Source organism: Orycteropus afer, unplaced genomic scaffold, assembly GCF_000298275.1.
Source record: "Orycteropus afer afer isolate SDZICR_OR568_19922 unplaced genomic scaffold, OryAfe1.0 scaffold00114, whole genome shotgun sequence".
Lineage (NCBI taxonomy): Eukaryota > Metazoa > Chordata > Mammalia > Tubulidentata > Orycteropodidae > Orycteropus > Orycteropus afer.
Genome location: NW_006921701.1, coordinates 6,083,114 through 6,098,401, shown reverse-complemented (window position 1 = coordinate 6,098,401; position 15,288 = coordinate 6,083,114). Strand labels below are relative to the sequence as shown.

General features: G+C 38.0%; 1 protein-coding gene across 1 annotated transcript in view; it reads left to right on the top strand.

Annotated features, from left to right (window-relative positions):
• Positions 1 to 15,288, top strand: part of POLQ (DNA polymerase theta) — a 222,700-nt gene that overhangs the window by 57,404 nt on the left and 150,008 nt on the right. Inside the window, exons 7-9 of the mRNA XM_007943887.1 lie at positions 6,833 to 6,980; positions 12,410 to 12,556; positions 14,434 to 14,646. Coding sequence (XP_007942078.1) covers positions 6,833 to 6,980; positions 12,410 to 12,556; positions 14,434 to 14,646 — 508 coding nt within the window. The remainder of the gene's footprint in view (positions 1 to 6,832; positions 6,981 to 12,409; positions 12,557 to 14,433; positions 14,647 to 15,288) is intronic.

The window sequence follows — 15,288 nt, the reverse complement described above, 5'->3', positions numbered from 1 at the left end:
GAGTATCCTTGGGGTTGCTGGAAAGCAGAACGTGTTCTTAAGCCCCAGAAAACTGCGAGAGTGCTGTCTCTTTGAATATCCAAAATAGTCAAGCCACTTTTTAAACCTACAAAATGGTGGCGTCCTCCACAGCTCAGCCCACCTTTCTCTTCACCTTCTCCATTTGTTCCCCAGCCACCGTGCACAGTCCTCCATGCAGTCCCTGGCTAATGGTAATTTTTAGGTTAATTCTTAAGTCCCACCACCACAGGAATCTGTGAGAGCGCTGTCTCTTTAAATATCCAAAATAGTCCGGCTGCTTTTTAAACCTACAAAATGGCGGTGTCCTCTGGACCGGGAAAAGTCCACAGGTCAACCCACCTTTCTCTTCACCTTCTCCGTTTGTTCCCAGCCACTGTGCACGATCCTCCGTGCAGTTCCTGGCTAGCAGGGTGATTTTTAGGTTAATTCTTAAGTCCTACCACCACAGGAGTCTGTAAGAGTGCTGTCCCTAAATATCCAAAATAGTGAAGCCGCTTTTTAAACCTACAAAATGGCGGCACTCTCTGGATCGGCAAGAGTCCACAGCTCAGCCCACTTTTCTCTTCACCTTCTCCGTTTGTTTCCCAGCCACTGTGCACTGTCCTCCGCGCAGTCCCTGGCTAGCAGGGTGATTTTTAGGTTAATTCTTAGGTCCTACCACCACTCGGGAATCTCCAAGCCCTGTCATCTGTGCCGTCAGGGTCGCTCAGGCCGCTGCCAGACTGCAGCTCCGTGTATCTCCTTTTTTGGTATTTTCATGCAAATTCTTCTGCTAGTTGGGGTTTAGTCCACTTTTGTATCCTTCCCTTCAAGGCTCAAGGGTCCAAGATTATCTTCTGTGTCTTTGTTAATTGGTTTCCCTTTTCTTTTTTGAAGAGGGTCTGTGCAGTCCTTCTGCCTAGTCCGCCATCTTGCCGGAACTCTCTCTGGTTTTTAAGGTATATTGTTTTATGGTCTTATTTTGAGTATCTATTTCTGATTTGGTTTCAGTATTGATGCCACATATCCTGGTTTTGTTAATCTCTGTTTTGGGTTCTTCATTGGTAGGACTTCTTTAAACATTTCTTGTTGGGTTGGTCTGGTTTTCACAAAGTCCCTTAATTTCTGTTTGTCTGAGAATGCCTTGATTTTGCCCTCATATTTGATGGATAATTTGGCTGCATAAAGGATTCTTGGTTGGAAGTTCTTTTTCTTCAGTGTTTTATATATGCCATCCCATTGCCTTCTTGCCTGCATGGTTTCTGCTGAGTAATCGGAGCTCAGCCTAACTGTTGGATTATTATAAGTAATACTTCTTTTTTCCAGGGCAGCTCTCAAAATTTTTTCTTTGTCTTTGGTTTTGGAGAGTTTGATTATAATATGCCTCAGTGTTTTTCTTTTGGGATCTATCTTGTGTGGGGTTCTATGAGCTTCTTGGACAAATATCTTTTCTTCCTTCATGATATTGGGGGAAGTTTTCTGTTAACAGGTCTTCCACAATTTTCTTGGTGGTCTTTTTTGCCTATTCTTGTTCTGGATTCCAATGAGTCTTATATTGTTTCGTCTTATGTCTCACATATAATTCTTAGGATCTCCTCATTTCTCTTAAATCTTTGTTCTGATTTTTCTTCATACAGGCTAGTGTCCAGAGATTTGTCTTCTAGTTGGGATATGCATTCTTCAGCCAGTTCTAACCTACTCTTTTGTGCTTCTACTGTGTTGTGTAATTCTGTCATTTTGGTACTCATGCTCTGCATTTTGGCACTCATTTTCTGCATTTCTGACTGCTGTTTTTGTATGAGTTCTGATTGTGCATTAATCTTAGTATTCTGTTCCTCGATGATTTTCCTTAGTTCCTCCAGGGAACTTTCTGTGTCCTCCTTGTTTCTGTTTGGGGTTTTCTTAGGCTCTTGTGTAGCTCTATAAACATATCTTCTAAATTCCTTCTCATACAATTCTATTGCCTCCTCTTCCTTCATGTATAATGAAACTTTTGTTTGTAGTTTTGTTTCTAATGCCTTGTCCTGTTTTTTTTTTTTTTTTTTACATTGCCCATTGTTTCCTAGACATTTTGAGGTTGTCTTTAACTGTTGGTTTCGTGTTGATTTGTTTTGTCTTGGTTTTATGGTTTAAGATTTTGAAAAGGTAAAGCTGATGTATTTTATTTTATTATTGATTAAGGTACGCTGGGTCGCTTTGCAGTTTTCTTTGTGATGGTGGAATTGGTGTGTGGAATGTGGATATGGGTTTTCTGTTCGTCGTAAAGAGGGTTTAGGGTTCAAACTGGGAGCTTTTATATTGGCTGAATGTGGTTTCTTCTATTGAATGAGTGAAGTTATTGGTGGAGAAGGTGGGAGCAGAAGAAGGAAAGCTTGCTGTTGCTAGGGTCAGTTTCTAGGGCTTTGAGCAGGTTGCTACTGATGATGTCATACTGTTATTTACAAGCACGTGGCTCAATTTCAGGAAAGATTCCTGTTGTTAGGGTGTCACCACTTTTCACCAGGTTCAGACACATGCAAAGACCCCGTTTCTGAGGCCCCTCAGTGCCAAAATGCCGACCCAAGGCAACTACTCAGGTCTGTGCTCAGCCGTGGATGTTTCTCCAACCCACTTGCCTGCAGAGCTGGCCCAACCTGCCCAGACTGCAGTTGGCTTGGGAGTTTGTCTGTTAGTCGCCCACCTGTGGCGCCAAGGATGCCCGCAGTTTCAGCTGCACTGGAGTCGGGAGAGTGCCTGCTAGTAATCCGTGGTCCCAATATTAGTGATAAAGACAAGCACAGACCTCTTGGTGCCACTTAAGCTGACCCAAGCCTTTGCAGTGACCCACTGGGGTGGGCAGGCTCACCCTCCTGGAGCACTAATGAGCTCTCTGTTTGGGGTGGTGCTGCGTGTGCCGTTTGCACACGACCCAAGTTACTGATAAAATCAGGTGCTGAAGATAGATCCTTGGGGTGTTTGCTGGTGTGTTGGTGTGGTGGCTGGTATGCTGATATGTGGTGTCTTCTGCCTTGACCCAGGGAGGTCTCAGGTAGCCGTTCTCACCTGCCGGTCCCTCCCCAACCCAGGGAAGTCTCTAATGGCCTTTCTTGGCTGCCTGTTCGCTTTCCGCTGGGTAGATCTTCTTTATTTTCTTGCCCTGTGCCTTTCCTCTAACTCTACTCTGTGTTTGGTGCACTCTGATTCAGTGCATTGTTCAGAGCACCAAAATCCCTAATTCAAACTGCTGTACCTTGTTTTTCAAGCACTAAGATGCTTGAGGGAAATAGCGTGGTGATTACTGACTGACGAGACTCCATTTTGAATCTCCAAGTCATTTGTGTTTTTAAGAAGTTTACTTGTTTGTTTACTGGCTGAGAGTCAATAGTGAAGTAATGGAAGATAATCTGGATTTGTTATAAGGAATTAAAAAGCAATGATTTTTGAGATAGTCTTACCATCTGCTGCATACATTCACCAGGTTCCACTGCGCTCACTGTTACAAAAGAGGTTAACAATGAATCTTTTTTGTTCTCTTATGCATTGGTAGCCTTCCCTTTAGATTCTACTTCCATGCTGCCCCAAATTTCTACCTATGTGCCCAATTTTCTGACTTAGGTATTTCAAAGCACATCAAACTCTTTATGTCCAAAATTAAATTCATTATCTTAGTTCCCAAGCCTGTTGTTCTAATACATTTTCCCTTTGTTAATGGCATGTGTAATTCTTACAGTTGTCTCAAGACAGAAATCTACACATCCTTTTTTGCTACCTCTATTTTCCTTCCATCTACATCTAATTTATCATCAAACGTTATCAATCTTACCTCCTAGATAACTTTTGAATCTGTCCATTTTCCTCTACCTCTACCACTGTTCTCCTAATCTAGGCTTCCCTCATCTCTTACCTAGATCACAATAGTTAACTCCTAAAAGACATCTTCTCTTTCTCCTCCAACCTTTCCATTCTCCACATACAAACTTGAGTGATCTTTTTTCAAAATCTGATCACATTTACTGCTTAAAATCATTCAATTGCTTCCTATTAGGATAAAGACTGACAGTTTTAGTACAGCATAGAAGGTTGTTTGGTTTGATCACAACTTGTCTTCTAGCCTACCAGAGTTGTTTTGTATCATGCCCAACAATAGAGGTAGACTCTGAAATTGGGAAAGCATGAGCATGCTAGTGACAGACATGTTTCTTTATGCCATCCTTTCAACTCAAATATTCAGTATAGAAACCACACTCTAACTTGTCTATCCTATGTAGTTACTTTTTAAAAAATTTTTTATTGTGATTTGGATGAAAGTTTACAGAGCAAATTCATTTTCTATACAGTAGTTCATACACATTTTTTTGATGACACTGACTGCAATCCCCACAATATAACATCTCCCTTCCTACTTCCTCCCTATATTTATCTCTTCCCTGTGTTCTTCTTTCCTATGCATTCTTGCCCCCTGAGCTATCTCCCCGTGCAAATACTGCCCTTCTGTTCTCCCATGATTGGTCATTCTAAGGAGTGTTTCTACCTGGTGTAAATGTTCAGCCTATATGCCTGTCTTTTGTTTGGCTAGAAGTAACAGGAGTGAGTTCAATTCAAGACTTGAAGGGTAACTAGGGGCCATAATCTTGGGGGTTTCCAGGCTCTATCAGACCAGTAAGCCTGGTCTTTTTTATGATTTTGAGTTTTGTTCCACATTGTTCTCCCACTCTATCCAGGATCTCCTGTACTGATCCCTTTCCAAGTAGTTGACAGTGGTAGCTGGGCACAATCTAGTTTTTCTAGTCTCGTTTTCATGAGGTTTGCATGGTCCCTTGGACTTATTGTTTCCATACATCTTTGGTTTTCTTCATTCTTCTTTGCTCTGGATGAGGAGAGGCAAATTGTTGCATTAGATGGCCAATTGCCAGCTTTTAAGACACCAGTCACTCTTCATCAAAATAGGATGTAGAACAATGTTTTTATGTAGTATGTTACACCAATTGGGCTTGATGTCCCCTATGACCATGGTTCTGAGCCCACAGATCCAACAACTTGCTCCATAAAGGTGCTTGACTGTGGCTAAGAGGTTATCATAACTTTGCCCTCTGTTCTATTTATATGGACATTCTTACAGCACATGTAAATACATATGTACAAATGCCGTCTGCCAATCTTACATATAAAACCAAACTCACTGCCATCGAGTCGGATCTGACTCATAGAGACCCCTCCTTGGGTTTCCAAGGCAGTATCACTATGGGAGTAGACTGCCCAACCTTCCTTCTGAGGAGTGTGGCTGGTGGGTTTGAACTGCCAGCCTTGTGGTTAGCAGTCAAATGCCTTAGGCACTATGCCACCAGAGCTGTTGCTGTTGTTATGTGCCATCGAGTCGGCTCCGACTCATAGCGACCCCTCTTTGGGTTTCCAAGGCAGTATCACTATGGAAGTAGATTGCCCAACCTTCCTTCCGAGGAGTGGCTGATGGCTTTGAAATGACAGCCTTCTGGTTAACAGTCATGTGTCTTAGGCACTATGCTAACAGAGGCACCAGAGAATCATGGGTATATTCCCTTTTGCCTAGACATACCTGATCATTCAGCCTATCTACTCATCTATTTACCCATAAATTAATGTTTGTTATCACTGGTAACACAGTATTGTATATGTAAAAGGGTTTATCTTTGTTGTCTGTACTGTAGGTACTTTTTTTTTTCATATTAAACCTACACTCTAAATTTTTATTCTATTGTAACAATAGTTATTTGCATAGCGTTTTTAGGGTTGGCCCATTCATGTTCCTGAAGAAAGCTAGTATTCTCAGAAGTCCTTATGAATTCTTTTATACTCAGTTACTATCAGTGTTGTTGTTAGGTGCCATTGAGTCAGCTCTGACTCATAGCCACCCTATGTACAACAGAATGAAACATTGCTCAGTCAGGCACCATCCTCACAATCCTTGCTATACTTGATCCTTGCTATACCTTGCTTTGCGCCTTTGGGTCAATCCATCTAACAGTTGTTGTTGTTGTTATTTGCTGTCGAGTCGGCCCTGACTCATAGCGACCCCTCCTTGGGTTTCCGAGGCAGTATCACTACAGAAGTAGATTGCCCAATCTTCCAGGAGTTGCTGGTGGGTTTGAACCACCAGCCTTCTGGTTAGCAGTCAAGGCCTTAGGCATTATGCTACCAGAGCTCCTATGTATCTAGCACATAGTAAATATTTGTTTAATGAGTGACTGGATAGATGAATCAGTGAATCAGTCTGGTTAAACACATTGGTCTTACAGTTTGTTGAACTCATTGGGTCACTGAAGCACCTGCATATATTCTGTTTGTTCTGCCTCAAATATTTCCTTTATCATCTAGTTACCTTTCATTGGAATACAGCCTCCCCTCTTCCACATCTTCAGCTAAATCATAACTTTCTCAGGGAAACCTTTTCAGATCTTTCTGTCAATTTTACCTCCTATGAGGACATAAAACACCATAAAACTCTCCTTATAGTATATCTTATGGTTGTATTTTACACGTGTTTGGTTAGTACTTTAATGTATCGTCGTGAGACTATATCCCCTCGAAGATAGGTTCTTGACTTTACTCACCATTGTAACCCAATTTCCTAGGGTTGGAGCTCAATAAATATTAGATGAATGAATAGAAAATGATTTCCTTCTCAGCTTGCATCATAAGAAGACATTTCTTTTCCTCTTCTTTTTTTTTCTTTGTTTTGTTATTGATTTTGTAACTGATTTTTATTATGCCTTGGGTAGAAAGAATCTTCCCCATGAAACAAAAGGAATGACTTTAAACTGATGTGAAAATATTTAAATATTACCATTAGGGTGACTATTTCTCTTTCTTTTTTTAGGGAGATGAGGACCATATTGTTAGTTTATGCTATGAGACTATTCATGACAGCCACTCAGTATTACTTTTCTGTCCATCAAAGAAATGGTGTGAGAAGCTGGCAGATATTATTGCCCGGGAGTTTTATAATCTACACCATCAAGCTGACAGTAAGTTATAGATGGAAATGAATGCCTCCATACTTAGTGCCTTTGCTTGAAGGTAATGTTAGTATTCATCTTAGCAAATCATGGCTCTGTTTCATCATTGCCATCACCTGCCCACTCGGTACTCCTTTATAAAACTATGTTTTTGTGACTCTAATCTTCTTGTCCTCATGATAGACAATGTCTACATTGTCTAATCATTTTGAGATGTTTAGAATATTGAATTTATATAGTTAAATACTAAGGATCTTCATTTGGGATTGATGAGCTTTTGAGCCCTTGAACTGTATGCAAAACTTCATGTATACTCATTTTTCTGGGAGAAGGGACCATAGTGTCTTCATATTTCTAAAGAAAGGTATGAACTCTTTAAAAAGAATCATACACACACACATATACATATATATGTACACATACATGTATATGCATATGCTCACATATGTATTTTAAAATCTTTCTTATGGTATAATTTTTCAAAAATTTATTTATTTTTAACTTTTATTGTGGTAAACACATACACAACAAGACATTTGTCAACATAACAACTTCCCCATTTATAACTCAGGGACACTGATGACATTTTTATGTTGTGCTACCATTATTGCTATCCTTTTCCAAAATATTCTGCCACCATTAGCATAAACTCAATGCTTGCTCTTTCCCCCTCCCTCCTACACCTGGTAACCACTAAACCACTGATAATCTTTCTCTCTCTCTCTCTCTGTATGTATGTATGTGTGTGTGTGTATAAATATAATAATAATAATAATAGTTATTATTATTATTTTTTTTTCAACCTATCTAGAAATTTAGCCTCCCCTCCCCTCCCATCTCTGGTCTGGTAACCAACAAAGAAGGTTTCCTTCCATGTATAAACTTTTCCTTGACTTTATAATAGTTGACTAATACAATATTTGTCCTTCTATGATTGATTTATTTCACTCATTATAATGTCCTCAAAGTTCATCCACATTATGCTGTGTTTTGCACATTCTACATTATTTTTTCAGGTTACATCAACAAGTGTGAATTTTTTGATGTCATTTTATTATGTGTTTTTTTGTGGTGTTACTGATCTCTTTGTTCCATATAGTTTTCTGTGTTGAGCTCATTTTGTTTATGAGTCATGTTATCATCTCCTTCATTGCTATTTTTTTTTTTGTTATGTGCCATCAAGTTGGACCCAACTCACAGCAACCTCTCCTTGGGTTTCTGAGGCAATATCACTACGGAAGTAGTTTGCCGCATCTTCCTTCTGAGGAGTAGCTGGTGGGTTTGAACTGCCAGCCTTCTGGTTAGCTGCCAAGTGCCTTAGGCACTATGCTACCAGAGCTCCTATGCTATTTTAGTTTTGCTAAGTATTTATGCTTGTTGTCTTTGTTATTTTGATGTGAAGTTTTTTTTTTTTTTTTCCTTTGAGAGTTACCTTGTAATTTATGATTTTCTTCCCAAGTTCAAGACAGTTTATTCTATCTTGCAATTGTCTTGACTTCCTTACCACTTAGAAGTTCTGTAACTACACTACTTATTCCCTGTTTTGGGTTTGTAGTTGCCCTCAGTTACCAATTGAGGTCTCTGGTTCCCTGTTTAAAATCTTGTAGGCTTATTTTACTTTGATACTTCTATAACTGGGTTGGTTTCTGGGTTATGTCATCGTGTGTGGTAATCACAAGTTGTTGTTTGCTGTTGTTGGTGTTCTGTTCAAAGGACTCCCTCTAGCATCTTTTGTAAAGTTGGTCTGGTTTTAACAAATTCCTTTACTTTCTGCTTTCCTGGAAATCTCCTAATTTCACCCTCATGTTTGATAGGAAATTTTCTGGGTGTATAATTCTTGGTTGGAAAGTTTTTTCTTTCAGGGTTTTATATACCATCCCATTGCCTTCTCACTTGCATGGTTTCTGCTAAGAAATCAGGCTTAGTCGTATTGGTTGCCCTTTGTAGGTAACTTTTTGTTTTTCCTGTGCTGCTTTCAGGATTGTTTCTTTGTCTTTGGTTTTGGTGAGTTTGATGATGATATGTCTTGGTGATTTTCTTTTGGGGTCTCTCCTGTTTGAGGTTTCTTGGACTTCTTGAATCGATGTATTCTTGTCTTTCATCCTATTAGGAAAGTTCTCTTCCAACAAAACTTTGACAATTTTCTCTGTGGTTTTGTCTGTCTCTTCCTGTTCTGGAATTCCTATTACACATAACTTTTTCCTCTTGATGGTATCCCATATGAATCTTAGAGTTTCTTCATTATGTTTTGATTTTTGTCTGATTGATCCCTTAACAAAGTAGTATTGAGGTATTTGTCTTCAATCTCATTAATTCTGTTTTCCATTGATTCAATTCTACTCCTTTGTCCATCCAATGTGTTACCTGTTTCTGAAATCTTAGTATTAATCTTCTGGACTTCTGTTTGTTGTTTTTGTATAGTTTCTAATTTTTAGTTTATTTTACCAATTTGTTCTTGTATTGTTTTCCTAAATTGTTCTGGAGTTTTGTATGTGTTTTCCTTGATCTTGTCAGTGTTTTCCTTGAGCTGTCTCTCAGTCCACTGAAGGTACCCAAATATATTTGTTTTGAATTCCTTATCAGGGAGTTCCAATGCTGCTTCTCAGGGATGTTTTCTGGGTTTGTATCCTGGTCCCTTTTTTCTACTACTTTTTCTTGTTTTTGTAAGGACTGTGATAGTCTTGTCTCTTGAGGTATAATGTATATATTTAAATTATACTCATTTAAATATATCATTTGATGATTTAGAACAAATCTGTATACCTGTTTAATCACCACTGCAATCAAGATAAAGAGCATCCAAAGAACATTCCACCATCCCCAAATATTATCATCTGCTTTTTTTTAACCATCAATCTCTGCCCTCCATTCCCAGCCCAGGCAACCATGATCTGCTGTCACTCTGGATTAGTTGTGCCTTTTCTGAGAATTTAATGTAAATGAACTAGTACAGTATGTACTCTTTTGTGTTTGGTTTCTTTCACTCAGCATAATATTTTGAGATCCATCTATGTTGTTATGTTTATTGATAATTTGTTCCTATTGCTGAGTATTGATCCATTATATAGCTATAACTATTAATATATATTGTCACTGATTTTAGGACAAACACTATTTCCTTATACCACTTTTATTAGTTTATGATCCTTTGGCCCTCAAGAAAAATTTAAAGGAAGACAGAGACTAGTTCTAGTCAAAGATTATTAAGATATTTTTATTACTTCATTATACCCTGTGGCATCATGAGGTGATATATATTATAAGCCTAGCTCTAACAAATAAATTTTGCCAGCAGTTTATATAGGGTAGGCCCTGTTCCAACATTATGATCTCTTTTCCTGTTCTCTCTTAATTAATGCTTTCTGTATTGTGACAACATCTTTAAGATGTACCATGGTATCTTATATTCCTTAATTCCCAGGAAGGAGCTCTGTCATTATTCTTTTCTTTTCTTGAGGTCCTTTTATCTTCTTTTATAGTAGTAGGTCCCAAATTCTCCTCCTTAGAGAAAGCCTAGTCTATGATGACATTTTCACTAGAAAAATAAAGGCAAGTCAGCAAATGTTTCACAAAACTGAAGTTAACATCCTGAAATTGTCCCTTCTAAATTTTTTGAGGGAGCTCTGGTAGTGTAGTGCCTAAGACACTTGACTGCTAACCAGAGGGCTGGTGGTTCAAACCCACTAGCCACTTCTCAGAAGGAAGGTTGGGCAATCTACTTCTGTAGTGATACCACCTTGGAAACTCAAGGAGGGATTACTATGAGTTGGGTCCGACTCGATGGCATAACAACACAACAACAAATTTTTTGATATTAAAATGATGTTTCTTTTGATATTTGAAAATACTGAGGAAGTCATCCTGGTTAAGGATCTTTGGGGAAAATTGAGAAACAAGGAGTCACATTTTGAAAGGCTTTGCTATTTGGCTAAGGAGGGTGAACATTTATCCTACAGGTGAAGTGTAAGTGTTTTAAACTGTGAAGTCATGCTTAGAAATTCTTTGGTTCTGAATCTATGTAATGACCCTAGACTGAAGCTTATTCTTCCTAGCTCTCTCTAGTTTTACCTTGGATCCATGGTGAACTTCCTGGCTACCTAAAAGAGAAGGTTGTTTTTGTTTATTTGTTGTTAGCTTGTCAGTTCCTACTCTTGACCTAGGTTGAGCTGGACCCCTTATCTTGCTCCCTTGACTTTAAGCAATTGGTTGGATTCAACCTCTAGGATCAGAGATCACAGGTCTGTTGCTTTGGCTGTCCTTTGACTCCAAGACCTGTGTGGGCAGCTTTTCTATTTTTCTATTTCTTACTTGATTTGAACAGGGTGTTAGCACATACAGTTTCCTGGAGTCACCCACAGTTTCTTCTGTTTTTCAAAAATCTCTTATTAACACATACAGCTCAGCTTCTTACTGACAAAGAGATGCCACACTCAGATATTTCTAAAGTGTATCAGTGAAGTTTTATGATGATTAATGAAAGGCTGAGGGATTTTCCTCCCTTTGAATCAGCCAATGCAAATATAGTGTATATTGAAGATATATTATTGGCTATAATATATATTGAAGATATATTATTGGCATTGGGATATATTATTTATATACAGTGAAAATTGTGAGAGCTAGAACTCGATGGGGTTGCCTTGTTTTCTGCTTTTGATAGGGGGTGGTCTTACCACTTCTCTATGGCTTGTGTTAGTGGAAAATATTTGAGTTTTCCTTCTCTGACAGATTTCTACCTTACACAGGTTTGACAGGTTTTACTGTATATATAATAACATCAGAATAAACATTTGAATATATTCTAAGACACTGGGTTAACTATTATAGTTTACATCAAGAGATATAATATTATCCTTGCCCATAAAGAGTTTATGGTCTGTTTCAATTTTCCTCAACTTTAAGCTGTCTGTGAATAAGAAAAAAAAATTTCTTATTCAGTAGTTCTTGTGTGGGAGGGCTTGAGATTCTGCATTTCTAACAAGCTCCTAGATGCTGCTTCTGGTTGGTGGGACAGAATTTGAGCAGGGGTCTATTTGATGTCAGGCTTTGAATGGTAATCAGTACTTGTAGTCCTCTCCTGTCAACACCTGATTCCTTCATTCCCTCTTGTAGACTTGGTCTAGTATCTCTCAACCTTTGCTACACAGTAGAATCATTTGTGGAGCTTTAAAATACCTGACACCCAGGTTATACTCCATACCAATTACATCAGAATATCTGGAATAGGAATCAGGCCTTGGTGTTTTTTAAAGACCTTCAAAACCAAAACTAACAAACCTGTTGCCATGGAGTCAATTTCTACTTGTGGCAACCAGGTGATTATAATATTCAGTGGTTTCAGAACCATTGCCCTAATATTAGCTGTGCTACGACTTAGGCAAATACTACTTAAAGGGTTCCAACGAGGGGTAAAATTGTTGATGATTTTTTTGTGACAGAAATGGTAAAACCACCTGAACTTCCATCAGTGATTCTGGACCAAAAGGGCCTCCTGGAAGTGATGGATCAGTTAAAACATTTGCCTTCAGGACTGGACTCTGTATTACGAAAAACCATCCCATGGGGAGTAGCATTTCATCATGCAGGTATTCCATATTTATAATCTGCTATTAAAAAGCCGTCTCCACAATAGCCTCACAATTTCTTCATTTTTATATTTGTATGCATTTGATTTCTTGTTAATGACAATGAATATCCTTACCTTTTATTTTAAGAAATTGAGTAATTAAGATTAAACAAGAATAAAACAAACATGCTGAAGTATAGTTATCCATATAGTATATAAATACTAGACATGAGTTTTTTGGATTATTGGGAAAGTGAATACTAAAATTGTTACTGTTCTATACTTTGTTTCCTAAAATTAAATTGGTACTTGCTATCCTTAATTTTATGCAACACTGGTTGTCTCCTTTTATTGTAAGGGGTATTGAAATATTCTCATAAATATTTAAGTAGGAAATTAATTTTAGATATTATTACATTTTGAGAGGGTGATAAATTTAAAAAAATCAAATGGATAGGTTGTCAAAATTGCAAAAATTTGACAGTCCATAAATTAAAGAACTTCTTGTAGGCAGTGACCTGTCCATGATCACACGTGCTAAGATATGATTAAAAATATATAGTTTCTAAGGTGAAGAATTTAACCCTGTCAGTTTATTAAAAAATTTTAATAGATTGAATGAAGTTCCCCAAAATTATGTGCTTTAAATCCTAACCTCTATGCCTGTGGTTAGTCTTTTTGGGAATGGGCTGTCTTTGTTATGGTAATGAGGCAAGGTTAGTGTAGGGTGTATCTTGAGTCAGTCACTTTTGAGATACAAATGAGATTAAACAAGGGAGCAGAGCAGAGATGGGAAAGAGAGATGCTAGGTCATGTGAAGATTACCCAGGATCAGAAGCTCAGAAGAGACAAGGATCTTCCTCCAGAGCCGACAGAGAGAGAAAGCTTTCCCTTAGAACAAGTGCTCTGAATTTGGACAGTTAGCCTCCTAAACTGTGAGGAAATAAATTTCTATTTGTTAAGGCCATCCACTTGTGGCATTTCTGTTATAGCAGCACTAGATAACCAAGATCAATACAAAAGAATATTTATATTGCGTGCCTAATTTATGATGTGTACTAATAAAATGAACACCAGTGTTCTACTATTTAATTTATAAATTAGAGGTAAGTCCTTTTGGTTTTTTAATAAAAAAAGCCAGATGAATATATATTCTATACACTATTTTTCATTTACTCATGTTTTTATTCAACACACATTTATTTATGTAAAAAGTGTGTCTGACTACTGTGTTGGATAGACCCTGAAGATATAGTGATGAATAAGACATGTCCCTACCCTCAAAGAGTTCATTGTCTAGGAAAGGGACCAACAAACTACAGTCTGCTGGTCAAATCCAGCTCACCACCTAGTTTTGAAAGTAAAGTTTTATTGGAATTCACTCATGACCATTTGTTCTGTGAACACTTTCATGTCACAAAGGCAGAGTTGAACAGCTGGAAAAGAGACCATCTGGCCCACAAACCCTATAAGATTTATTATTACCTGGCCCTTTATAGAAAAAGTTTGCAGACCTCTGGTTTGGAAGGTGAGACAGTGGTGTACTAGAGTTGGCCAATTACAGTCTTGAAGAGATACACTCTTGATGACTTCTTTATTTACAGTCTTAAGCCAAAACCAAACTCACTGCTGTAGAGTTGGATCTGACTCATAGCGACCCCTCCTGGGTTTCCAAGGTGGTATCACTACAGAAATAGATTGCCCAACCTTCCTTCCGAGGAATGGCTGGTGGATTTGAAACACCAGCCTCTGGTTAGCAGTCAAATGCCTTAGGCATAAGCCACCAGAGCTCCCTCGTGGCTTTATAAACATCTTTGTCTCAGATCCATTTGTTAGTGATCAAGTAAAATATTTTTACAAATAAATATGTTACTGCAACCTACTTTTTTTTTTAAGGTCTTACTTTTGAAGAGAGGGATATCATTGAAGGAGCCTTCCGTCAAGGCATCATTCGAGTCTTAGCTGCAACTTCTACTCTTTCATCTGGGGTGAATTTACCTGCACGCCGTGTGATTATCAGGACTCCTATATTTAGTGGTCAATCTCTAGATATTCTTACTTACAAACAGATGGTTGGTCGTGCTGGAAGGAAAGGAGTTGACACAGTAGGTAAGTAAATTGAAATTTAATTGTAATAGCATGGTCAACAATCAGTGTCATTTTACTTGAAATTTGCCTATCAACCATTTCTCATTGTGCTTCTTTATTGTGTCTTCTTTTTGGATTCACTCAATATGTATGATGAATATAAGTTATAATTCTCTGCTATCATCAGAAAATTTTCTACTTGTATTACTTACAAGTAGAATCAAGATTTTCTTTTGTGTTAACTATTATATGTATTTTGTGACATGATTCAGTGTTATTTTAGTCAAGTTGACTTTGTAATACATTGGCTGGAAGATGATAACCAATGACACCAAGTTTATAGTCCCTTGTCTTTATCATATCACGATTCTCAGTCAATTTGGCAGATAGTTTTAGGAATCTGTATCTTCTCTCTGCCTGGAATTTTAGTATACTCTACTATAATGTTATTTTTCTTTTTCTTTAATGCAAATGATATTCATTTTGTTTTTGGAACATCTTACTTATCTACTTTCTTTCCTCTACTGTTACATTCAACAAACATTCAACAAACCATTTGTTGAGATATTTCAACAAACGGATGCCCCATTGGAGGCACTCACTTGGTTATGCCAAGATATTTGGAAGACAGCTACCTGGCCAACTGTCTGGAAGAGATCCATA